General features: G+C 43.9%; 2 protein-coding genes across 3 annotated transcripts; both read right to left on the bottom strand.

Moving 5' to 3' along the window:
* Positions 1–62: 62 nt before the first annotated feature.
* On the bottom strand, positions 63–3938 carry LOC113010618 (nucleotide sugar transporter SLC35D2-like). The gene is made up of 13 exons (XM_026149785.2): positions 3612–3938; positions 3190–3223; positions 3026–3112; positions 2878–2945; positions 2721–2792; positions 2570–2638; positions 2358–2460; positions 2180–2272; positions 1997–2064; positions 1831–1909; positions 1665–1747; positions 575–627; positions 63–397 (listed from the first exon to the last, which is right to left on the bottom strand). The coding sequence occupies exons 1-13, from the start codon at positions 3803–3805 to the stop codon at positions 387–389; spliced, it is 1014 nt and encodes a 337-aa protein (XP_026005570.1). The 5' UTR covers positions 3806–3938; the 3' UTR covers positions 63–386.
* Positions 3939–4903: 965 nt separating this feature from the next.
* On the bottom strand, positions 4904–17968 carry serbp1b (SERPINE1 mRNA binding protein 1b). 2 transcript variants are annotated; one of them, XM_026149778.2, is made up of 9 exons: positions 17518–17968; positions 16603–16783; positions 16281–16421; positions 15567–15638; positions 15201–15275; positions 14780–14957; positions 13362–13427; positions 12960–13148; positions 4904–6679 (listed from the first exon to the last, which is right to left on the bottom strand). In XM_026149778.2, exons 1-9 carry the CDS (start codon positions 17771–17773, stop codon positions 6620–6622), a joined length of 1218 nt encoding a protein of 405 aa, XP_026005563.1. In that variant the 5' UTR covers positions 17774–17968; the 3' UTR covers positions 4904–6619. The 2 variants fall into 2 exon arrangements, with proteins under 2 accessions (XP_026005563.1, XP_026005564.1); XM_026149779.2 differs by having other exon boundaries at positions 12960–13145.
* Between the last annotated feature and the right edge of the window lie 702 nt (positions 17969–18670).

Raw genomic sequence — 18670 nt, 5'->3', positions numbered from 1 at the left:
ATAATACTGACATTTCATTTAATTACTGTGCTAAATAGAGTCAATAACAGAATAACAACAGCTTCATTAGAAAATTATTTATGATGTACAGTTAATTCCGAGTTATGTATTGAAACAGAACTGGAAAATAGATATTTAATTTGGAAATGAATGAAAATGAACAATTATAAAAATTAAGTTCATATAGTCTTTTGGTTGCTCCTTTCAGGGATCACCACAGCAGATTGTCCTCTCTCATGGCTGAACAACCTTCTCTGTGTGTCCTCTTTCACTACATCCACGAGTCTTCTGTGTTTGCCACCACTCAAAAACATTTCCACATAGAAGACGACAAACGAAAATTTTGCTGAAGTTCTTCCGTCCCAGGCGGGGTTTCACTCTTTGGTTTATGCCTTTTCTGTTAAAATTTAAAAAGCAGTTAACTTCAGAGACTCGTCCACTTTGTGTAGGATCCTCTGAACTCGTACAGTGAAAAACAATATAGTTTTTCACAGTGTAAAAACTATATTGTTAAATTCCAAACATCGATAAGGTGAAACCTTGTGTGGTTTTGACTCATTTTAACGGTTCTTACTTGATTGCTCCTGTGTGAAGGTGATATAGGAGTACACCAAGCTCCCAGCAATGCTGTGGGAAACAAAGATGAGAAAATGTGCTCCTGTATTTATTTTTTTTAATCGAGTATTGGACTTTTTCCTATCACAGACATTCTAAAACATGGGCAGAGCTTCCAGTTTGGAAAAATGAAGTAAAGGTGGAAGTGGCTTAAACCTGTATTCTATCTGAATGCCACCTAACAGCTTTCTTCCTTGACCACTCTAATAAACACTTTCCTGATGAGTTTATGGCTCAGTCGCTGGGTCATACTAAAGTGGGGAAAAAATAAAGTCTGTTTTATAAATATTGGTCATAACATGAAATTAGGACAGTTTCTAACAGGATTATCTGTGGTGACAAATCGTTTATTCAGTTGATTTTATTTATATAAATATAACTGGTTTCACGGTGCACCCGCCCCACATCATGACACCAAAAAGCATTCACCTTCGAAGTCAAACTTGTGCTTTTTGATTGTGGTGGTAAGCTACAACTTGTACTTTTTGGGCAAATCTGTATCTGTTTTCGATTTGTGTCATCATTTTCTCAAGTTTCACTAACACTTGGCAGTTAGTTGGAAAGTGTCTGCTGACAAGTTGACAAACTATTCCAAACTACTGGCGATCTACTGGCTATCAAAGCAATCACAAGGAGGTTTTTGGTGCAGCACCCTCTTTGCAACTGATTTCATTGGCAACAGCCAGCAGTCTTCAGAAACTAATTGCCAGCTAGCTGGGGACTACACCGGGACACAGTTTTTAGGGGTTTGCCATCCAATCTCTAGCCCTCTTAGCCTTTGAGAATGAAGTCTGAGCTCCTTCCTCCACCCATGTCTGCTATGCTTCTGCAAGCCACTTTGCAACCCTCTTCAGCTCCTCTCTTTGCTGCATCTGAATGAATCAATGCCCTATCTGGTGTTCAGTGAAGTTTACTGCCAATCTCCTCTCATACGCTTTCCACTTATGTCTGGACACACAAGGAAGCCCCAGAACAAAAATATCTCGATCATCTTTGAACTGCACTGGTCCTAAATCAGCTCAACAGTTCAGCTGTTCAATCTGTCTTACCTGATGTTCAGACCTATAAAGTTAGTCCAGGTGAATATGTAGTCCCCTCCAAACACCATTCCAATGTATGTCACGAGGATATTCTGTGGATGTCGCAGGGAAAGTCACTGCACATGTACGCACTACACATCAAACTGTGAGCGTGAGCCAGCCTGAGATGACTCACCTTAATACAGCCAATGATGGAGGTGGTGAGTGCGGAGTTGTACTGTGTGCACAGCATGATGGAGTACATCAAAATAAATCTGTGCAATGAAGCGAAGCAGAGTTAGACGAAAAGACCAAAGTGGGCAATCATGGAATAAACAATGACGATTAGGCGTCTACTTTACCCCATGACACAGGAGAGCACAAACTGCACAGCAAACATGCGATCAGACCAACCATTATACTCCAGCCCCTGTACCCGAACACCCACACACCCACACACCCACACACACACACACACACAGCACTGATTATCTGAGCTCTCTGACTCTTAAGTCTTACAAACCAATCAGTGTTTGAAAACTTACCATTTGCAAGTCCCCTGAGTAGTAAGCGTACGCCAGAGTGGGGAAAATCATTATCAAAGCATTGTAATAAAGAAGACCATATTTGCCCAGCTCCTGTGTGGATGGGAGAAGATGACCCTTTAAAGTCTTCATGACAAACAGCCAGTGTATATACTGTGTGACCTGCTGCTCTGCTCACCTTGGAGTCCAGCTTCTGCTTCACATATGCCCCACTGGCTGCTGTCAGAACATTATTCAGCATTATGAATACGTATCCTTCCAGATCAAAAGCTAAGTCGGCGCTACAAAGCAAAAAACGCCACAGAACGTGGCAAAAAAAAAAAAATCACACACGTGCCTCTTCATAAAGCCCGAAGCGGATGGCGGTGTCTGTGTATGTGACCGTCTCACCTGGCCGCGATGAAAGCACCAAAGATCATGGTGAACACCGTCATTTTAATGGAGGTAGAAAAGGTCTTTCTGTGAGGAAAGTAGACGGGTGGCAGTGTTAAAATCAGTTATTTATGCAGAAAATCTGAGAGAGAGAAAAATATTTTCTTACTTTAGCAAGAATCCCTCAAACACCATGGTAAGAAAAATACTGAACCTCCTCAGCACAGTAAACATGGGTAAACTGAGGCAGAAAAATACAAGCTGTTAAGTTTGGCAAGTCACATTTGGGACGCTGCGTCTCGTGTCATGTTCTATGAAGTTCTCACTTGAGGCGCTGGGTCCCAAACAGTCCTGATATTTGATTCCCGACATACAACAGTGGCAGCGGGAACATCTGGAAAGACAGGGTATGTGTGAAATGCGATGACCAGTTCTTCATCTTTTGATTTTCAGCTTTATAAATCCCCACCTCACCTTGCGTGGAATACTCGAATCCAAATCTGGAAATGAGATAACTCCCAACATCTTCCCAATCCTCAGAACTACAACCGTAGCCAGCATCTGCAAAGGAAAGGGGGGCACGGCACATCAGACGGTGCTACCACATAAACAGAAAACAGCTTTAAAGAGATGCTTACTTGGCCAATTCCAACGCATGTTGATGACGGGAATCTGTAAAACAAGACGACACGACTCAGTCATATGAATGATGCTTTACCTGACATTCCATTACAGACGATATGAGGATGAGAAGCTTCATTTCCTGGAAGTTGTCCACTTTTTTGGAGGACTTTCTGGTTTTCATCTTGTTTATGCCCAACTCTGACCCTCACACATATTGAGGTTTGATGTGTTACGCATTTGTAGTGGGGCAAAGGTTACGTCAAAGGTGCGTGTCCTGTGGTACCTAAAGTTTCACCTGGACCCATTTCTCTGACAGTTTTCAGATGTCCAGCTTCGTTTATCTGACACCCCTTCTTCTTCTTCTTATTGATAACGGTGTAAAATTGGTCAAACGTGCCCCACCAATCAGCAGCTAACTTAGACTTTGCACCTTTACCTGAAGTTTGTGAGGACGCTTTTGTTGACGACGACGATGACAAACGAGCTGACTCCGTAAAAGACCGCCGCTAACAGCTTCAGCAGCACCGCTGAGGTGTCCCCGGATGTTTGTCTTTCGGTTGTGGAGGATGTTCCCTCAGACGACAAGCTCTTTTGGCCGGGCTCACCCCGACGTTTGACGTGCGCCGCCATCAGAGGGGTCGACAAAGTTTGTTTAAAAAAAAAAAAAAGGAACTCCAATAGGTCTTCCCGCGCATGCGTGACAGACTGTGCTCGGTAATCCCGTCGGCGAAGAAGGAAATGGAAAGGAGGGAAACATCCCAATGTTTAAGACTCTTTGAAAAATGTTTTAATTCAGCTATGTCTATCTTAATTGACCTAAATAAAAGCTGGTTTAACTTCTATGTGCAAGCATGACTTCCACAAAATAGCGTCTTAATTTTATGCTGTAGTAACACACCTAGCTACAACCAAAAAAGCTAACCACCTTCATAACCACTGAAATAACCAGGATTTGTTAAAGTGCCAGCCACACGGGCAAGAAAAATGACAGTAAACCCTTCTTTTTCGCCTCAGGTGTGTAGTATCAGGCTACTTGTTTTGCTGCTTTCCCCTAATCCTTGTAATCCCTACAAGTTTGACTTTTTAAACGACTTTCTTTCACTCCAGCCTAGACAGGCCCTGAATAAACCCCAACCTCATGTTTGCAACATGGAAGGTTTTCTGTCATGAAGTAATTTCCAGAATTTATGTATGTTTGAGACCTAATATGTTTACTTTAAATGGTAAACAGACTGTAGTGAATAGGATTTATGAAGGGGTTATATATAAGATAATTACCTGTTTTGCAAGTATCTTTATGACTGCGTTGCGTTCTCATCCTTTTTGGTCCCTTAAAAGTATCTCTATAACATCTATAATATCCATTTGTTACAGTGTTGCTGCTCTCTTTGGCCTGATTTCTTTTTAAAAAAAGGCATTTTTAACAGTAATGAAATGTTTTACCCGGATAAATGAAGGATATATACAACAGTCACTTTGCCAAAAACTGATTTCAGCTTCTACCTTGAGACAGGAGTGTTATTGCCAGCTCAAAATGACTCCATATTATCCATGACAGATATGTCTGACAGATTACAGGCTAACAAGTCATTTACAACAGTTTAAATTCCCATAAAAACAACATCCTGTTTCTTTCACTCTAGCCTAAATGAGGAACTGGCACTGAATAAACTACTGAAAACAGCACATCTGTGAATGCATTTAAAGGAGCCACTGACAGAGCAGACGTAACACCTCTAAAGCATTTTTATTAGAACAGGGATGTTTGCAGAGAAAGTTTTAATGTCATGTGGCTCAAACGGTCCTACGAGGAAAACTGCTCCAGCCTGTTGTATCAGCGCGTCGCCAGCAAGTCTTTGCAGAGCGCGACAAGTAAAGCTTTAAAAATTCACTCCATCAGGTCTTCGGTGTGACACCCCCACCCCACCCCAGCCTGCACCCACCCCAACCCACACACCTGCTTTTATTAAAAGAAAAAAAAAAAACCTAAAATGCTTGCTGGAAAATGCTGAGACAGGCAGCTGAGAGCACCTTTAACTCACATTTTACATTCTGTAGCTTGTTCCACAATGACCGCTGACATTTCTTTCAGACAAATTATGCATCGATGCTTGTTCACAGATTAAAATAAAAATAAGATTACAAAAAAATCCAAAAACAAAATAAAACACCAAATATGGTTTAAAGTAAAAGGGAAGAAAAACAATCTTCGGAGGAATTGGTGCTAATAAAACCAAGTGCTTTGAGATCTGAAAGACAGTACAGATACTCTAAAAGAGCGAGATATGTTCATGGTCTAGCTACGCTATCATTCTCACCTACATTTCAACAATCACTTCATAAAAGACATTAAGAACTACTTCAGGCGACAACTTGCACTCTCCTGTTTGAGAACGCCAAGTTCAGCAGAGAAAATGCTTCAATCCTAAGCAACTAGCTGTCAAAAATCACACGCACGCTCTCACGCTTTGCTGCAAACAACACACACTCACACAAACACACGCCCGCACGCATATTCTTAACAAAACAAAAAACAAAAACAATATTTGCTTAGTGGTCCTGAAATTACAAGTTGTATAGCCTGTATGACCTAAGAGGACCAGCCTAAAGATACATTGGGCCCCGGTACACCCTTGGAAAAAAGAAATATAAGTGGGTAGCACTTCTGGATCAGGGGATGTGAAACACTACTAACCACTGGTCCACCAAAAAAGAGGCAAACTATCAAAACAAAACAAAAAACAATAAGAGGCATCAACTTTCACTGCACGACAAGCAGAAAAATACCAAGCTTTAGTAGAAGTCACATTTAACCTGGTTACCCATCCTCAACTTGTGCCTCACAAAGGGATGGATAGTCAGGATCCAAGTAATTACACTTTAAATGCATGTTAAGCCGTACTTCAGACATCTAGTACAAGTACAAGGTTCTAATGTAGTGTAGTGCTACCACATCAGCGTGTATTACTGGGAGGGCCAAAAAATACACTCCAGTACAAAGCCTTTTCTAAAGTTGACCCCATAATACTGAGCTGAAGTCGTTACAGGGAGAAGAGGAATACACACACTTCAATCTAATTGCAGAAATGCAGAAATTCAAGCAGCACAAAAAATATCAATGAAGTATGCGTAATCTCTGGGGGAAAAAAAGAAAAGAAAAAAAGTATGAAAACATCCCTGCTTTCATGTTCCTAAATACAAAACTTCAGTGTAACAAGAGGTCCTTTTCTGCCCTTTTTTTTGTCTTTTAGTCTCCTTTAAAACAGGTAAAATTTAAGTCCTTGGGTGATGTGAGTGGGGTATGGGATGACAGTCTTCTTGTGTCATTTATTTTTTTTCCTCTGTTTTTCTTATATACTTGAAGATGTGGTAAGCATGCAAGCCTCGTAGAGGAGGGGCCCGGAAGGGCTGATGGGTGGGCTGGTGGTGAAAGAGGGAGCCTTTTTAGGCCAGGGCCGGGAAGGCCTCAGGATCATCCACATTGGGGACTGACACTCCACTAGCCTGGTGGGAACAAGCACACAAGAACCAGGACAACGTTAGGACGGCTTGAAATGAAGCTGGTTTACATGCAGTTCCTCCACTGGCCACTTGAGGCTGGCTCCAAAAGGGAGTCAATCCTTATACTCGCATGTTAAAATGCAGAACTTCACTGAAGAAAAGCATTTACAGCCTGCTACAAAAACAGTTTCATCTCTGTAACCAATAACCCCCATCATTACTCCTTCTGTAACATACCCATTAAAGCTGTTAAAATACTCATAAATAATGCAGTTTTAGGGCCACTTTGAGTGACAGGCAGATGCCTACACAGGTGTCTGTGGCTACTATTATACCTGGGAGGCTTCACCTCTATTAATTGAAGTCACTGAACTGTATCACTGTGTGTCTGTAGGGCTCGGGCCTACAGTCACACCGTACTTTTGATTGTACGGTTAACAATCAAAAGTCCAAGGATGCTGATCTGGTGTGTGAATCTATCAAGTTTGTAAGTGTTAGCTGGAAAAACAACAGCGCGTATTATCTCTCAATCAAACTAAACAACAGCAAAAAGATCTCACCTCGCATAATGCAAAATTTTAGGTTTTAAAAAATGGAACGACCCAACCCAGAGACAAGTTGGGTGGAGTAGCTACAGCGTTTAATCTACGAATTCTGGGCTGTGGGTTGGTGATAGCTGAGGCACATGGTGTATAAAAAGTCAGCAATGTCCTGCAGACTCAATAACCGTGTGACCTTCACAACATGCGTTTCTATGGATGAGCAGCTGACGTAGGTGTAAAGTGAAGGAGGCAGTGCTCCTATCAATGGAGTGTATGTAAATTGTCTTTATATGCGGTCAGCTGTAGTGCTGAATCCATCAGTCACCTCTGTAGCTCCCTTCAGTTACAGGGAGCTTGTTAGTATCTTAAAGCTTACTTTTGATTTTCGGGCTCAAAAGTAAGTTTTTCACGTTACAAGAGGCTTTTGACACTTCTGCTGGGACTGTACCTGGATTTGTACATATTATAAACATGTATATTTATGATTTTGTCTGCATAGAGGAAAATATTTGGAACTCCTCTAAGACATTTTTATGGAACGCCAGGACTGCCATAATGAATTAATTAAATACACCATTAAATAATTAATTAAATGTGTCAATAATTAATTAAAATTGGAATTAATTAATTAAATAAATAGTTATGACACATGTAATTAATTAATTATTGACACATTTAATTAATTATTTATGTATTTCACATTTTAATTAATTATTGACACATGTAATTAATTAATTATTGACACATTTAATTAATTATTTATGTATTTCACATTTTAATTAATTATTGACACATTTAATTAATTATTGACACATTTAATTAATTATTGACACATTTAATTAATTATTTAATGATATATTTATTTATTTCATTTTGGCAGTCCTGACGCCTGGCTCTCGTCATGAAATAATTTTATCTGTCAGCCTCACCCATCAAACTCAGGGGGCGGGGTTAACGCTGCCCATGCAGCTTCTCTAACATTTGATTGGTTGCCGTGCAAAGTAAGTCAAAACAGGTCGATCCTAGATAATCGATTGCTTGTGTAGACTTGGGGCAGCCAGTTATCCCAGAATGCAGATCAAATCACAGGCCGTTTTTCTGTCACCAGCTACACTTTTAACAGTGTTTTAGCCGCGAATGTCGCGCCGTATGTCTGGTCAGGTTGTCAACATAGAACATGTTTGCAAAAGTGCTCAGATGTTTTCAGAGATTTCACTAGCTCTGCTAACAATTAGCATGCAGAGTGCACCCAGGGGGTTACGTTAACCGGTTTGTTTACATATTCCACTCTCCGTGTTCCACATGTTGCATTCGCAGATTCTCATTTTCACCGAACGATCGTCTCTTTCCGCCTGGTCTTGTGTCTCTGTGCTTCTGTAACATAAAGAACGAGCTGACATTTTTCTCACGAAACCAGCGATCAGCTCAGCAGACCCTCAGTTTACCTGCATGCATCCTCCTCCTCATCTGTCAGCTGTTTAACACCTGCTGCTAATTCAAGAAACACGCCTAGTTACCTGGTGATAGTCACAGTTTAACTGCACAAGATAAGTAAATATAGTATTTTCCCCGAGTGCAGAGCTGCTGGAGCTTGTTTCCTTACAGAGCACTTTATAGGCGAACAGCTTCATCAGCGGCTGATGTCCAATCACCGGCACACAGCTTTCAAACCTCAGCTGAGTTTTAGCTCTCAGTGGTTAAACGCTGGACTTCATTCACTCAGGTTCTGTCTGTCGGGTCACGTTTACTTCGCTGTTTTATTTACAACTGAGCAAATCGGTTTGGCTGAGGTTAAAGTTACGTTTCATAACTGCATAGTTTCACAGACGTTTAATGAACCACTGGCACATGTGTTAGACTGAACTATCATCTAAATATCATCTGTTTTTTAATAGTTATTCAACTGTATTCTAAGCACCAGCTGTCTGTTAGAATGTGATTTTTTTTCTCTCTCTGTTGGCAGAGGTATAAAAATGCGCAGGAAAATCTGACGTGCATGGCAAACTTCACCGACGATATTTAGGGAGGAATAAACACACATCAAACATAAATGAACCATTTGTCTGTCTCCATAATTGAGAGCATTTTCTCTTCTTATGTCAACACTCTCTCTCTCTCTCTCTCTCTCTTTTTTTTTTTTTTTTTTTTTTTTTGCTTTTTCGGTCATGTTATGTTTACCTGTCAAAGGCTTGTTACAAACTATGAAACACATCGTGCAGACTTCTGGATGTTAGAAGAAAACTAATACTGCTCATGAATGAGACTAAAGGCAGGAAGGTGTCCTTTAAAACTAAACATGTTAATAGGACCTCCCTATTTATATCATAGTTTATGATATAGCACGTGTATTTCAGTAATAGCCTGCTGAGGCCACTATACGTGCTGGCCTCATATCAAATGTGAAGGCAGACTGAGTCTATGTTTGACGTTTGTTTATATCTAATCTTCCTTTTCAAACATTTAAACAGCAGCGAGTCTGCAGCTGAGGGAATACAAATTCAAATTGTCGGAACAGGTTTGCTCGTTTCTTGGATTCATTTGGTGATTTATTAAATGTATAACTGTGTGGTGGGGCGTGGTCTGCGGTGCCGTGCAGGGAGGGCGGACGCACCTGCACGGCATCCTTAATCACGCCCGCCTAGTTAAAAACACGGGGACTGAGGGGTTTGGGGGTGTTGTGGTGTGGTGAGATGTAAATAAAGATGACTCTGAACGTTGCTCCGTGGTCCCGCCGTGTCTTATTCACGCCACATTGGTGCCGAAACCCAGGAGGCAGCACGGCGGGTCCATATCGGAGCCAGGGAATGGAGGAGCTGGCCCAGAGGGTGGCCGAAATGGCGGCCGCCCAGCGGGAGCAGGCGGCGGAGGTGCGTCGCCAGCAGGAAGAGCTGCAGGACCAGTCCGAGCGGCACCTGGAAAGGATTGGGGAGCTGGCGGCGCTGCTCTGGGCCTGGGCGCCACCCCCACAGGTGTGTCCCGAGGACAGTGAAGCGGTGGAGGAGCCGCGTGAGGCACCTCAGCAGCCGGAGGTGGCAGACGAGGCGCGCGGGGATCTGCGCCTGCCGGAGGAGGGGGAACAGCCAGGTGAAGGGCTGCTCCTGCCGGGAGTGGTGGATGAGCCGCTCCAACCGGAGGCGGCAGACGAGGTGCGCGAGGGTCTGCGCCGGTTGGAGAAAGAGGAGCTGCACGAGGGGCTGCTCGAGCCGGGAGTGGCGGCGGAGGGAGCAGTAGTGACGGAGGAGTCGCGCTATGGGCTGCTCCAGCAGGGAGCGACAGCGGTGACGGAGGGGCCGCGCAAGGAGCTGGAGGTCCCAGTGCCAGGGGAGCTTGCTCGAGTGGAACTGGCGAGCGAGGCGGGCGCCACGCTTGAGATCGCCATGCTCGCCAGACCGGCCTCACCACCACCAGAGGCCTGTACACGCCACACCTCTGCCCAGCCACCTGTGAGCTGGGGCTCACGCTTGTGCCGGCCGCGCCGGGTGCACCTGTCACGTGTCCGACTTCCGAACCAGCTTTGCCTGCGCCGCTGGATTCGCGGGCGGCCGCCTGAACTCGCACCTCCCCGTCGCTTGGCCGGGGCCTGGGGGTGCCAGCTGTCCGGGCTGATTCCCTCTCCCACTGGCGGTGGGGGAGTAGGTTCGGCCGGATGGCTCCCCGGCCTCAATCGGGCGATGGGGGTATGTGGTGGGGCGTGGTCTGCGGTGCCGTGCAGGGAGGGCGGACGCACCTGCACGGCATCCTTAATCACGCCCGCCTAGTTAAAAACACGGGGACTGAGGGGTTTGGGGGTGTTGTGGTGTGGTGAGATGTAAATAAAGATGACTCTGAACGTTGCTCCGTGGTCCCGCCGTGTCTTATTCACGCCACAAACTGTTATTCTAATCTGCTGCTGGGTCTCTTACACTTTTCTTTATGCTGTATATTTTCACGTCTCTGGAATAGTTGGCAGTTAGATAGTCAGCTGGGAAACTTTGTGTTAACTCATGGAGCTGAGGATATCGTGGATATGCTGACCTCGCTGCGTGGTGTACAGAGCGAGGTCAGCATGATTAATATTCACAATAAAAATATTAGCCGAACATCATGAAGTCTGTATGTGTTTCATAGTGTCGAACAACCTTTGTACAGTTAAAGCCAGCAGTTACTACATGACGGAAACACCAACGTTATCTCTTTTATGTGTTTATACACAGGTCACGCTGATTACTGAACAAAAACCCAAAGATCAGATGTTAAACAGATTTATTTGCTCTCTCTCCTCCTTAAACATGTTTTTAATGTTAGTTATAATTCAGAATTGGCGACTGAAACACGTAGGACACATAAGAACATCAGGAAATAAAACACCGATAAATATAACCTCAGTAAAAGAAGTCAGCGGGGGTTACTACAGCTGTGTACCGGGGCCTGCGCTTTGTCGGTGGGATTGCTTGCGAGGCGAGCGGGTCTATCCCACGCTTTGCCGTGAGACTGGGACGACATCTCCGAAATCATCGAAACACTTTTGCAAAGAGGCTGTATCTTGACAAACCGACCAGACACATGAAGATTAAACCACTACATTCTCGGCTAAAAAAATATTAAAACGGTATTTGGTAACACACAAACAGGGTTTTTCAAAGCTCAGTTCTGTTAGTTTCAACATGCCGGTTGTTGTGTGCTAGAAACAATGGCCACCAGGCCAAAGCAATGGTTTTGACTCGATCAGCGTTAACCCCGCCCCCTGAGTTTGATGGGTGAGGCTGACAGATAAAATTATTTCATGATGAGAGCCAGGCGTCAGGACTGCCAAAATGAAATAAATAAATATATCATTAAATAATTAATTAAATGTGTCAATAATTAATTAAATGTGTCAATAATTAATTAAATGTGTCAATAATTAATTAAAATGTGAAATACATAAATAATTAATTAAATATGTCAATAATTAATTAATTAAATGTGTCAATAATTAATTAAAACGTGAAATACATAAATAATTAATTAAATGTGTCAATAATTAATTAATTACATATATCATAACTATTTATTTAATTAATTAATTCCAATTTTAATTAATTATTGCCACATTTAATTAATTATTTAATGGTGTATTTAATTAATTCATTATGGCAGTCCTGGCGTTCCATATATTTTATCCATAGCATAACATTTTTTTCAGCTTTTAACCAGTTTTGTTAATTAATTCAAGCATAATCCACATTTCTGCTCAAATAGTCAAAAACAAACAAGAAACAGTATAGATGTGTCAAAGAGGATAACACTGACTTATTGTCTTTACTAAGCTAGTAAATACATGGACATTAAATGAAGTTCTAACAACTATAGCGTATATTTAGATGTACACATACACACACTCTGTGATACAGACTGGGTGTAGCTTTGCCAAAAAATATCTTAGACTGACTAACATTCGCCTGAAACCCATTATTAATATGAATGTCAAATTTATTGACAATGAAAAAAAAGAAAAGAAAGGAAAAAGCAGGTGCTTTATTCAAATTTAGACACCAGTATTTAGGACAATTCCCTGCTTGACTAACATGAGGTCAGTAACGGAGTTTTGCGTGGTGGAGCATGTGTTCAGTGCTCTGTTATTACAGGGTCTTAGTGATCCACAGCAGGTTTTTCCAACTCAGTGATTTTACAGCCGGTTCGGTCAGAGAGCCAACTCTTTTGTGCAGAACACTAAACCTTTGTTGTCGGCAGTGATGGCAGCTGGGTTTTTTTGCCATTACCTTTTCGGAACGTCCTCCCCCGCGTGCCGTCCTGCTGCCTCCCCCGCCGCGGCCTCCCCTCCCACCACGTGCGCCCCCACGCCCGCGACCGGGGCGGCCAAGGTCTCCGAAGTTGATCTCCAGCTGAGATGTGATGTCGTTGGCTGGTTTGCGGAAATGGTGGTCACTGGACTCGTCAGCGGCGGCCTGCTGATAAAGAACCGTAGATGGCCATCACGCTAGATGTCAACTGTGCTCGGATCAGAAATGCAGCGTTCCATCAGTGAGCTCTGCTTCTTACCATGCCTTCAGCTTTAATGTCTTCTCAGTATTTTAAAAAGGTATCGCCACTGAGTCGCAGCTAACACTGAACATTTGCATGGGCTGAGTGAATGAAAAAACAAGTGTGAGTAATGCAGGTACCTTGTGGTAGAGATTGTGCGATTCTGCTTCTGTCTCTGCGGTGTCGATCAAAGCCCCAACAGGTCTCTGGAAATTGAACCAACCACAGTTATTTTTAGACAGCAGAGTGACCACCAACCAAACAGCCTGAGCATGTTTACCTGACACTAACCACGCACATCACAGCAAGCCTGTCACTATTGCCTATTTAAATGCAGTTACTTACAAGGATACATGCTGTCCACTTTAAACATGGTTAAGGAAAACAAACCTAAATAGCTATATCAGCTGTGACCTGTCAGTGTCTATAGCCAGATTTCTCTCTCTCTCTCACACACACACACACACACACACACACACACACACACACACACACACACACACACACACACACACACACACACACACACACACACAGCTGTGTTTGCTTCGGATTACTCCTCACCCCCTACCCAACCCTGTGGCTTGTCACTGCAGGGCAACCTGCACGTGGCGAATAAAGCCTTGATTGATTGATTGACTTCAAAGTAAACAACTGGAATAATCACAATAAACTTAAAATCATCAGCGTGCAAGTCTAAGCCTGACTAGATCTGATGCAGAACAGTTAATTACTGAATGACTGTTCAGAATGTATTGATGTACAACTGTAGCCTCAACAGATGTACGACAGAAAATGTAACCAATCATGGTGGAAAGTAAGACAAATGACAGCCAGGATGATTGTGCGTGACTCTGATGGAGAAAATAACCTGTTTTATGCAGGTGGCGTCAGAGCACCACGTAACCACACTTTGCACATGCATGTGGACATCAACCTGCATGTAATGAAGGCTGCACTTGCCAAGCTAATCTAATAATGTGTGTGCAACGCTACACATTTCAGAAAAGCAACTTTGAGACACATCCACACTAACTAGCTGAAGCTCCACACAAGACCTTCTTATAGCAGCCGTCCTTGGCTTTTCACGTTTCTCGTTTGTACAATCTCACCACATCTCATCGGCTTTACTGCTGGTGATGCACGGTGGTTAGTAACCTGCGTTGTTTAAAGACAGTTGGCAAGGAGCTTCTACCTGCATCACCGCCCAAGCTGACAGTACTAGGGTATTACATCCTATGAAGCACCAGTAAAAACCAAGGGAAAACAGTCTATATAATGGGGTTTGCAGACAAAAAAAAAAGTCTCTTTATTTTGTAATAACTTAATGACTGTTTCAACATGCACATGCCCAAAAGCAATATGTTCCAGTTATTATATAAACTGATTAACAGTTTCCAATGGCTTTTAAATATATGCGCAATAGTTTTTGACTTGTAAATTAGTCCCCAGGAACATCCCAAGTGTAGATGGCAAAGGTCTTTTTCAGGGAGCCAAAGGACTAAAACTTAAAGGTCTAAGCTGCGGGCGAGAAAAGCTTTCAGCACACCACACTCACGTCTTCGCTCTTGGACTTGTGCAGCACGTATCCTTTCTTCCACTGGCTGTCGGCTCCCTCGTTGGGCTTGCGGATGTTGAACTCCACCTTGGTGCGCTCCTTGTCCTGCATGGCCTTCCACTCGTCCAGGGTCATCTCTTTGGGGCCTTCATTTTTCACCTCTTCGACCTCGTTCTCTCTGCAATGCCAGGAACACACAACACTGTAGGAACTCGCCAATCCTCTTACCTCTATACATGCCCTCTAATCCTGAGGCCAAAAGGTCAGAGGCAGCGTTTAACAAAATCGCCCTTGTTGCGTCACAACAGCAGTGCAAACGCTAACGGAAACGCAATGTGACAACTTATTAACTTTGCACACGGGGATCCTTTTTCATCCAAACATCCAACATCCATCCAACACAAGGACACAGGATTCTCACTTGTTCTCGGAGCCAGCAGGCGCGTTTTCCTCGCCCTCTGGGGTCGTCTCAGGGGGAGCGGTTTGTTCAGCCTCACTGGGAACAAAGATGCACAACCTCTGTATGAGTAATGGTAAGCGTCCTCTAGCTGAAACATTAACTGTCTGAGCCTCTTCATAAAGGAAACAGCGACACTTCAAGCTTAAAGCGAACAGGGAAACATCCCAAGACATCCTTAAACTGCAGCATCCTGTGATATGACAAAACCAGAAGCACTTCAAAAGAGAGAGAGTGCACACAGTCTGTAAAAATATCACATGCGCCTCATTATCCTGCTGACAGCGGCGCTCCGACAAACAGGCCATGTGTCTGTTTGGGGAAACTCACCTCACTTCGTCCTTCACGTTGCCCCAGTTGTGCGAGCCGCTTCCGCCGCGTTTCTCCTCGCTCTTCGGAGTGCTGCAGCGAAAACAGAAAGGGAAGACGGCCAACGGTGTATGAGTTCTCTTAAATTCTCTCGGACCTCAGTGAGGGGCTCTTCTCATTAAGGGAAGTGCTGATTACAGCCTGAGACAACATGAAGAACCACTTTCTTGAGATGCTGTTCCCCCTGGACTCTCACAGAACCCATATAGTCAGGAGCTGCTGGGTCTAGGACTCTAGTAGAGCAGCTTTGCATGATTTACAGATCAAAATAATCTCTTTTTGTAATCTTATACAGGGCCTTGGTAAAGCCCTTCAGTTGATTATCCAATCAAAACTATATTTTAGCCCCTTCCCCCTTTAAACTAGCTTTCTTCTGATTGGCTGCCCCTCATAAACAGAAGGAGTGAACAGCAGTGTGCCTGACACAACCTATGTTTCTGACATCATACACAGCAAAGACTGGAAAAAATAAGCGCTTGTTTATTTATCTTTGAGCTCAGAGATTACCGGCGTGTATGCTGATCTCATTATTAGAAACTGTACGCATATTTAGTATAAACATCTATTGTTGTAACAGTATTTACATGACAAAATAGGAAAATAATATAAAGCATAATAGCTTTCATGCACTGGTAGGCGATTTCTACTCATGACCTCAGCTCAGCGCATACTTACGATTTGTCGTTGCTGCTGTGTCTGTCGAAGTCTCGTTTGCCACGGGAGTCAAAGCCGTCGCCTCGGCCCATGCCCCGCCCTCTTCCACCACGCCCGCCCCGGCCGCCACCACGCCCTCTCGGGGGCCTGTCTCCAGAAGGCCTGGTGCACAGAAACAGATGCAATTTAAAACACGAGGATGAACGTGATGTTAAGAGAAACATGCACTCCAACAACAGTTGCAAGCTCTCAAACCCTGCACACGTCTTGTCAATGCGCCTACATCTGCACCAGCCGGCATGTTTTAAATAAGCCCTCCATCCCTCTCATCATTGCTGCTCACTTTTCCACAGTAAACTCTCCAGCCCCCTCGGGTTTGTCCTCAGCAGGTTTCTCAAAGCGGCGCTCGCGGGGTGGTCTTCGGTCCGGCCTCTTGTCTCCAGGTCGCCCTTCACCCTGCACACCCTGGTGCTGGGAACCAGACTGGCCCTGCTGGTCTGCTCTTCTTCCCACCCGCCTGATACCTGCAAATCAAAGGAGCACAAGCTGAATTTATGCTCAGCTGTGTTGTTTAGATTTTAGACCGTGTGTGTGTGTGTGTGTGTGTGTGTGTGTGTGTGTGGGAAAATGCTAAACAAAACGAGAAAACAACAAATGCATCACCTGATGTGTGGTCTCCCATCATCTCCTTTCAGCAGTACACACAATGAGAACTTAATGTAACTGCACTGAAGATGGCTCTATTTACTTGCTTTGGATGAATTCAATTAAGACCAATACACTAATAAGATTAGTTGGGGATAATAACAAGAGCAGCGCTCTGTCTAGTCTTCCCAGCACAGGTGATGCCTTTTCCTTTCTCCCTACATTTGCTTTGCAAAGTCAGAAGCTGCTAATAGAGCTGTATCCTCCACACAGAAACCCAACACTGCACCTTCCTGTCAAACGCTAGCAGAAACCATTTCTGCAACACAGGCTCGCCAGTCTGCACCTCGCTGCTGGCTTTAACCCGCTCTGGTTCGGTACGTGTTCAAGTCCAGCTACGTTCCGTCTGCGAGGCTTTATTTTTAGTCTGTCCTCTAATAACAGCAGCACAGGGTCCATATTGACCTCACGCTGTGTCTCGCTCAGCCGAGTCGAGCTAACGTGGCTAACGGGAGCTGCACATGACAGTTGCTACGAAAAGCAAAAATAAACATGCATCGCTCATTAGCGAGAGAAGCAGGTGCATTGTTTCCCTTCCTTTCTTTTTCATTACCTTCTTTCTTCAGGGGGACTGGCGCCTGGGTCTCCTCCTTTTTGTCCAGCAGAGGGTTCTTTCTGTCCTTCTGTGACTCCTTCTTCGGCTGCTTAGCGGCTTGAGCCGCGGTCTTGGTGGAAGCAGCGGCGGCCCCCTCCTTCTTCTTGTTTTCGGCAGCCTTCAGGATCTCGAAAGGGTCGGACTCATCGTCCAATAACTGGTCGAACCGGTTGGTCACGACACAGCCGAAGCCTTCTTGCAGTTGTCCGGGCATGATGGCGCCCCTTCAACGGGATTCACCTCCGATTCTACGAGGCTTGATGCGACCAGTTCGCTGGATGCTGCCACAAGATGGCTGGGAAAGCTGCCCCTTCTCTTCCGGTGCGAGCATCATCCGGGACATCGTGCAGCGCACACCAATGTGTGCACGCGTCGGCTGCAATGTTTTTATTTACATTACGTAACGCTACGCTCATGTCCTCCGCGAGTAATCCGCATTTCTGAGAAGGTGTCACATGCATAGAAGTTACAGGTACTGATGAAAGTAACTTTATAACTGCAGACTTCATGCAGAATAAACACAAGGCCTAAACTGTGCCCACTTATACCTGGATACATCTGTATGTGCAGCTACACCTCATCCTGATGCTTCTGACAGGCACATCATCAGATTAAGTCGGATTTGCCAGTTTATAAATAATAATAATAAAAGGGTGGTGTGGGTAGGGCCAACAGGGACATGCTGAGTAACAGCAGAATCAGCTCTTTAGGTTCACCGAGAAAGCTGTCACACGGGTTGAACAAAAATATCGAGGAAATATCTCCAGGTATTAAATGTTGGCCCAGTTTTTTTTTTTGTTGTTGTTTTTTAAAGTGTGCTGAGGTTTGTCCTGGAGTGTCTCAAATGGACAGGAAGTTGACTGTGTTCACTTGGATTTAGGTTTTCAATTTTTGTATTTTATCCTTCTGCAGTCTCAAAGTGAAGCTGTCCAGATGAAGAGTCGGCTTTCTGCCATTTCATTTTTGTAATAACAAGAGAAAACTGGTACAGTGTGCCACTGGATTTACACTTACAGTCTGCAGATTCTCCATTAAACATTTAATAGGTTTGATAAAATATCGTTTTAGAGGGACATTTCTGCATAACTGTAAAGCTGGGCTTTGTCTCTGA

The sequence above is a fragment of the Astatotilapia calliptera genome, chromosome 18, assembly GCF_964374335.1.
Source record: "Astatotilapia calliptera chromosome 18, fAstCal68.1, whole genome shotgun sequence".
In the NCBI taxonomy this organism is placed as follows: Eukaryota; Metazoa; Chordata; class Actinopteri; order Cichliformes; family Cichlidae; genus Astatotilapia; species Astatotilapia calliptera.
The sequence above is the reverse complement of the archived record's forward strand: the minus strand, read 5'-3'. Positions and strand labels throughout refer to the sequence as shown.

Bases quoted from the DNA above. Each gene is read 5' to 3' on its own strand.
- serbp1b (XM_026149778.2), bottom strand. From the start codon at position 17,773: ATGCCCGGACAACTGCAAGAAGGCTTCGGCTGTGTCGTGACCAACCGG. The intron at 15,639-16,280 runs GTAAGTATGCGC...TTTTCGCTGCAG, and splicing joins CACAGCAGCAACGACAAATC to CACTCCGAAGAGCGAGGAGA. The intron at 13,149-13,361 runs GTACCTGCATTA...GTTCTTTATCAG, and splicing joins CGCACAATCTCTACCACAAG to CAGGCCGCCGCTGACGAGTC.
- LOC113010618 (XM_026149785.2), bottom strand. From the start codon at position 3,805: ATGGCGGCGCACGTCAAACGTCGGGGTGAGCCCGGCCAAAAGAGCTTG. The intron at 2,273-2,357 runs GTGAGCAGAGCA...CCATCCACACAG, and splicing joins AGCAGAAGCTGGACTCCAAG to GAGCTGGGCAAATATGGTCT. The intron at 1,910-1,996 runs GTAAAGTAGACG...TTCATTGCACAG, and splicing joins GTGCTCTCCTGTGTCATGGG to ATTTATTTTGATGTACTCCA.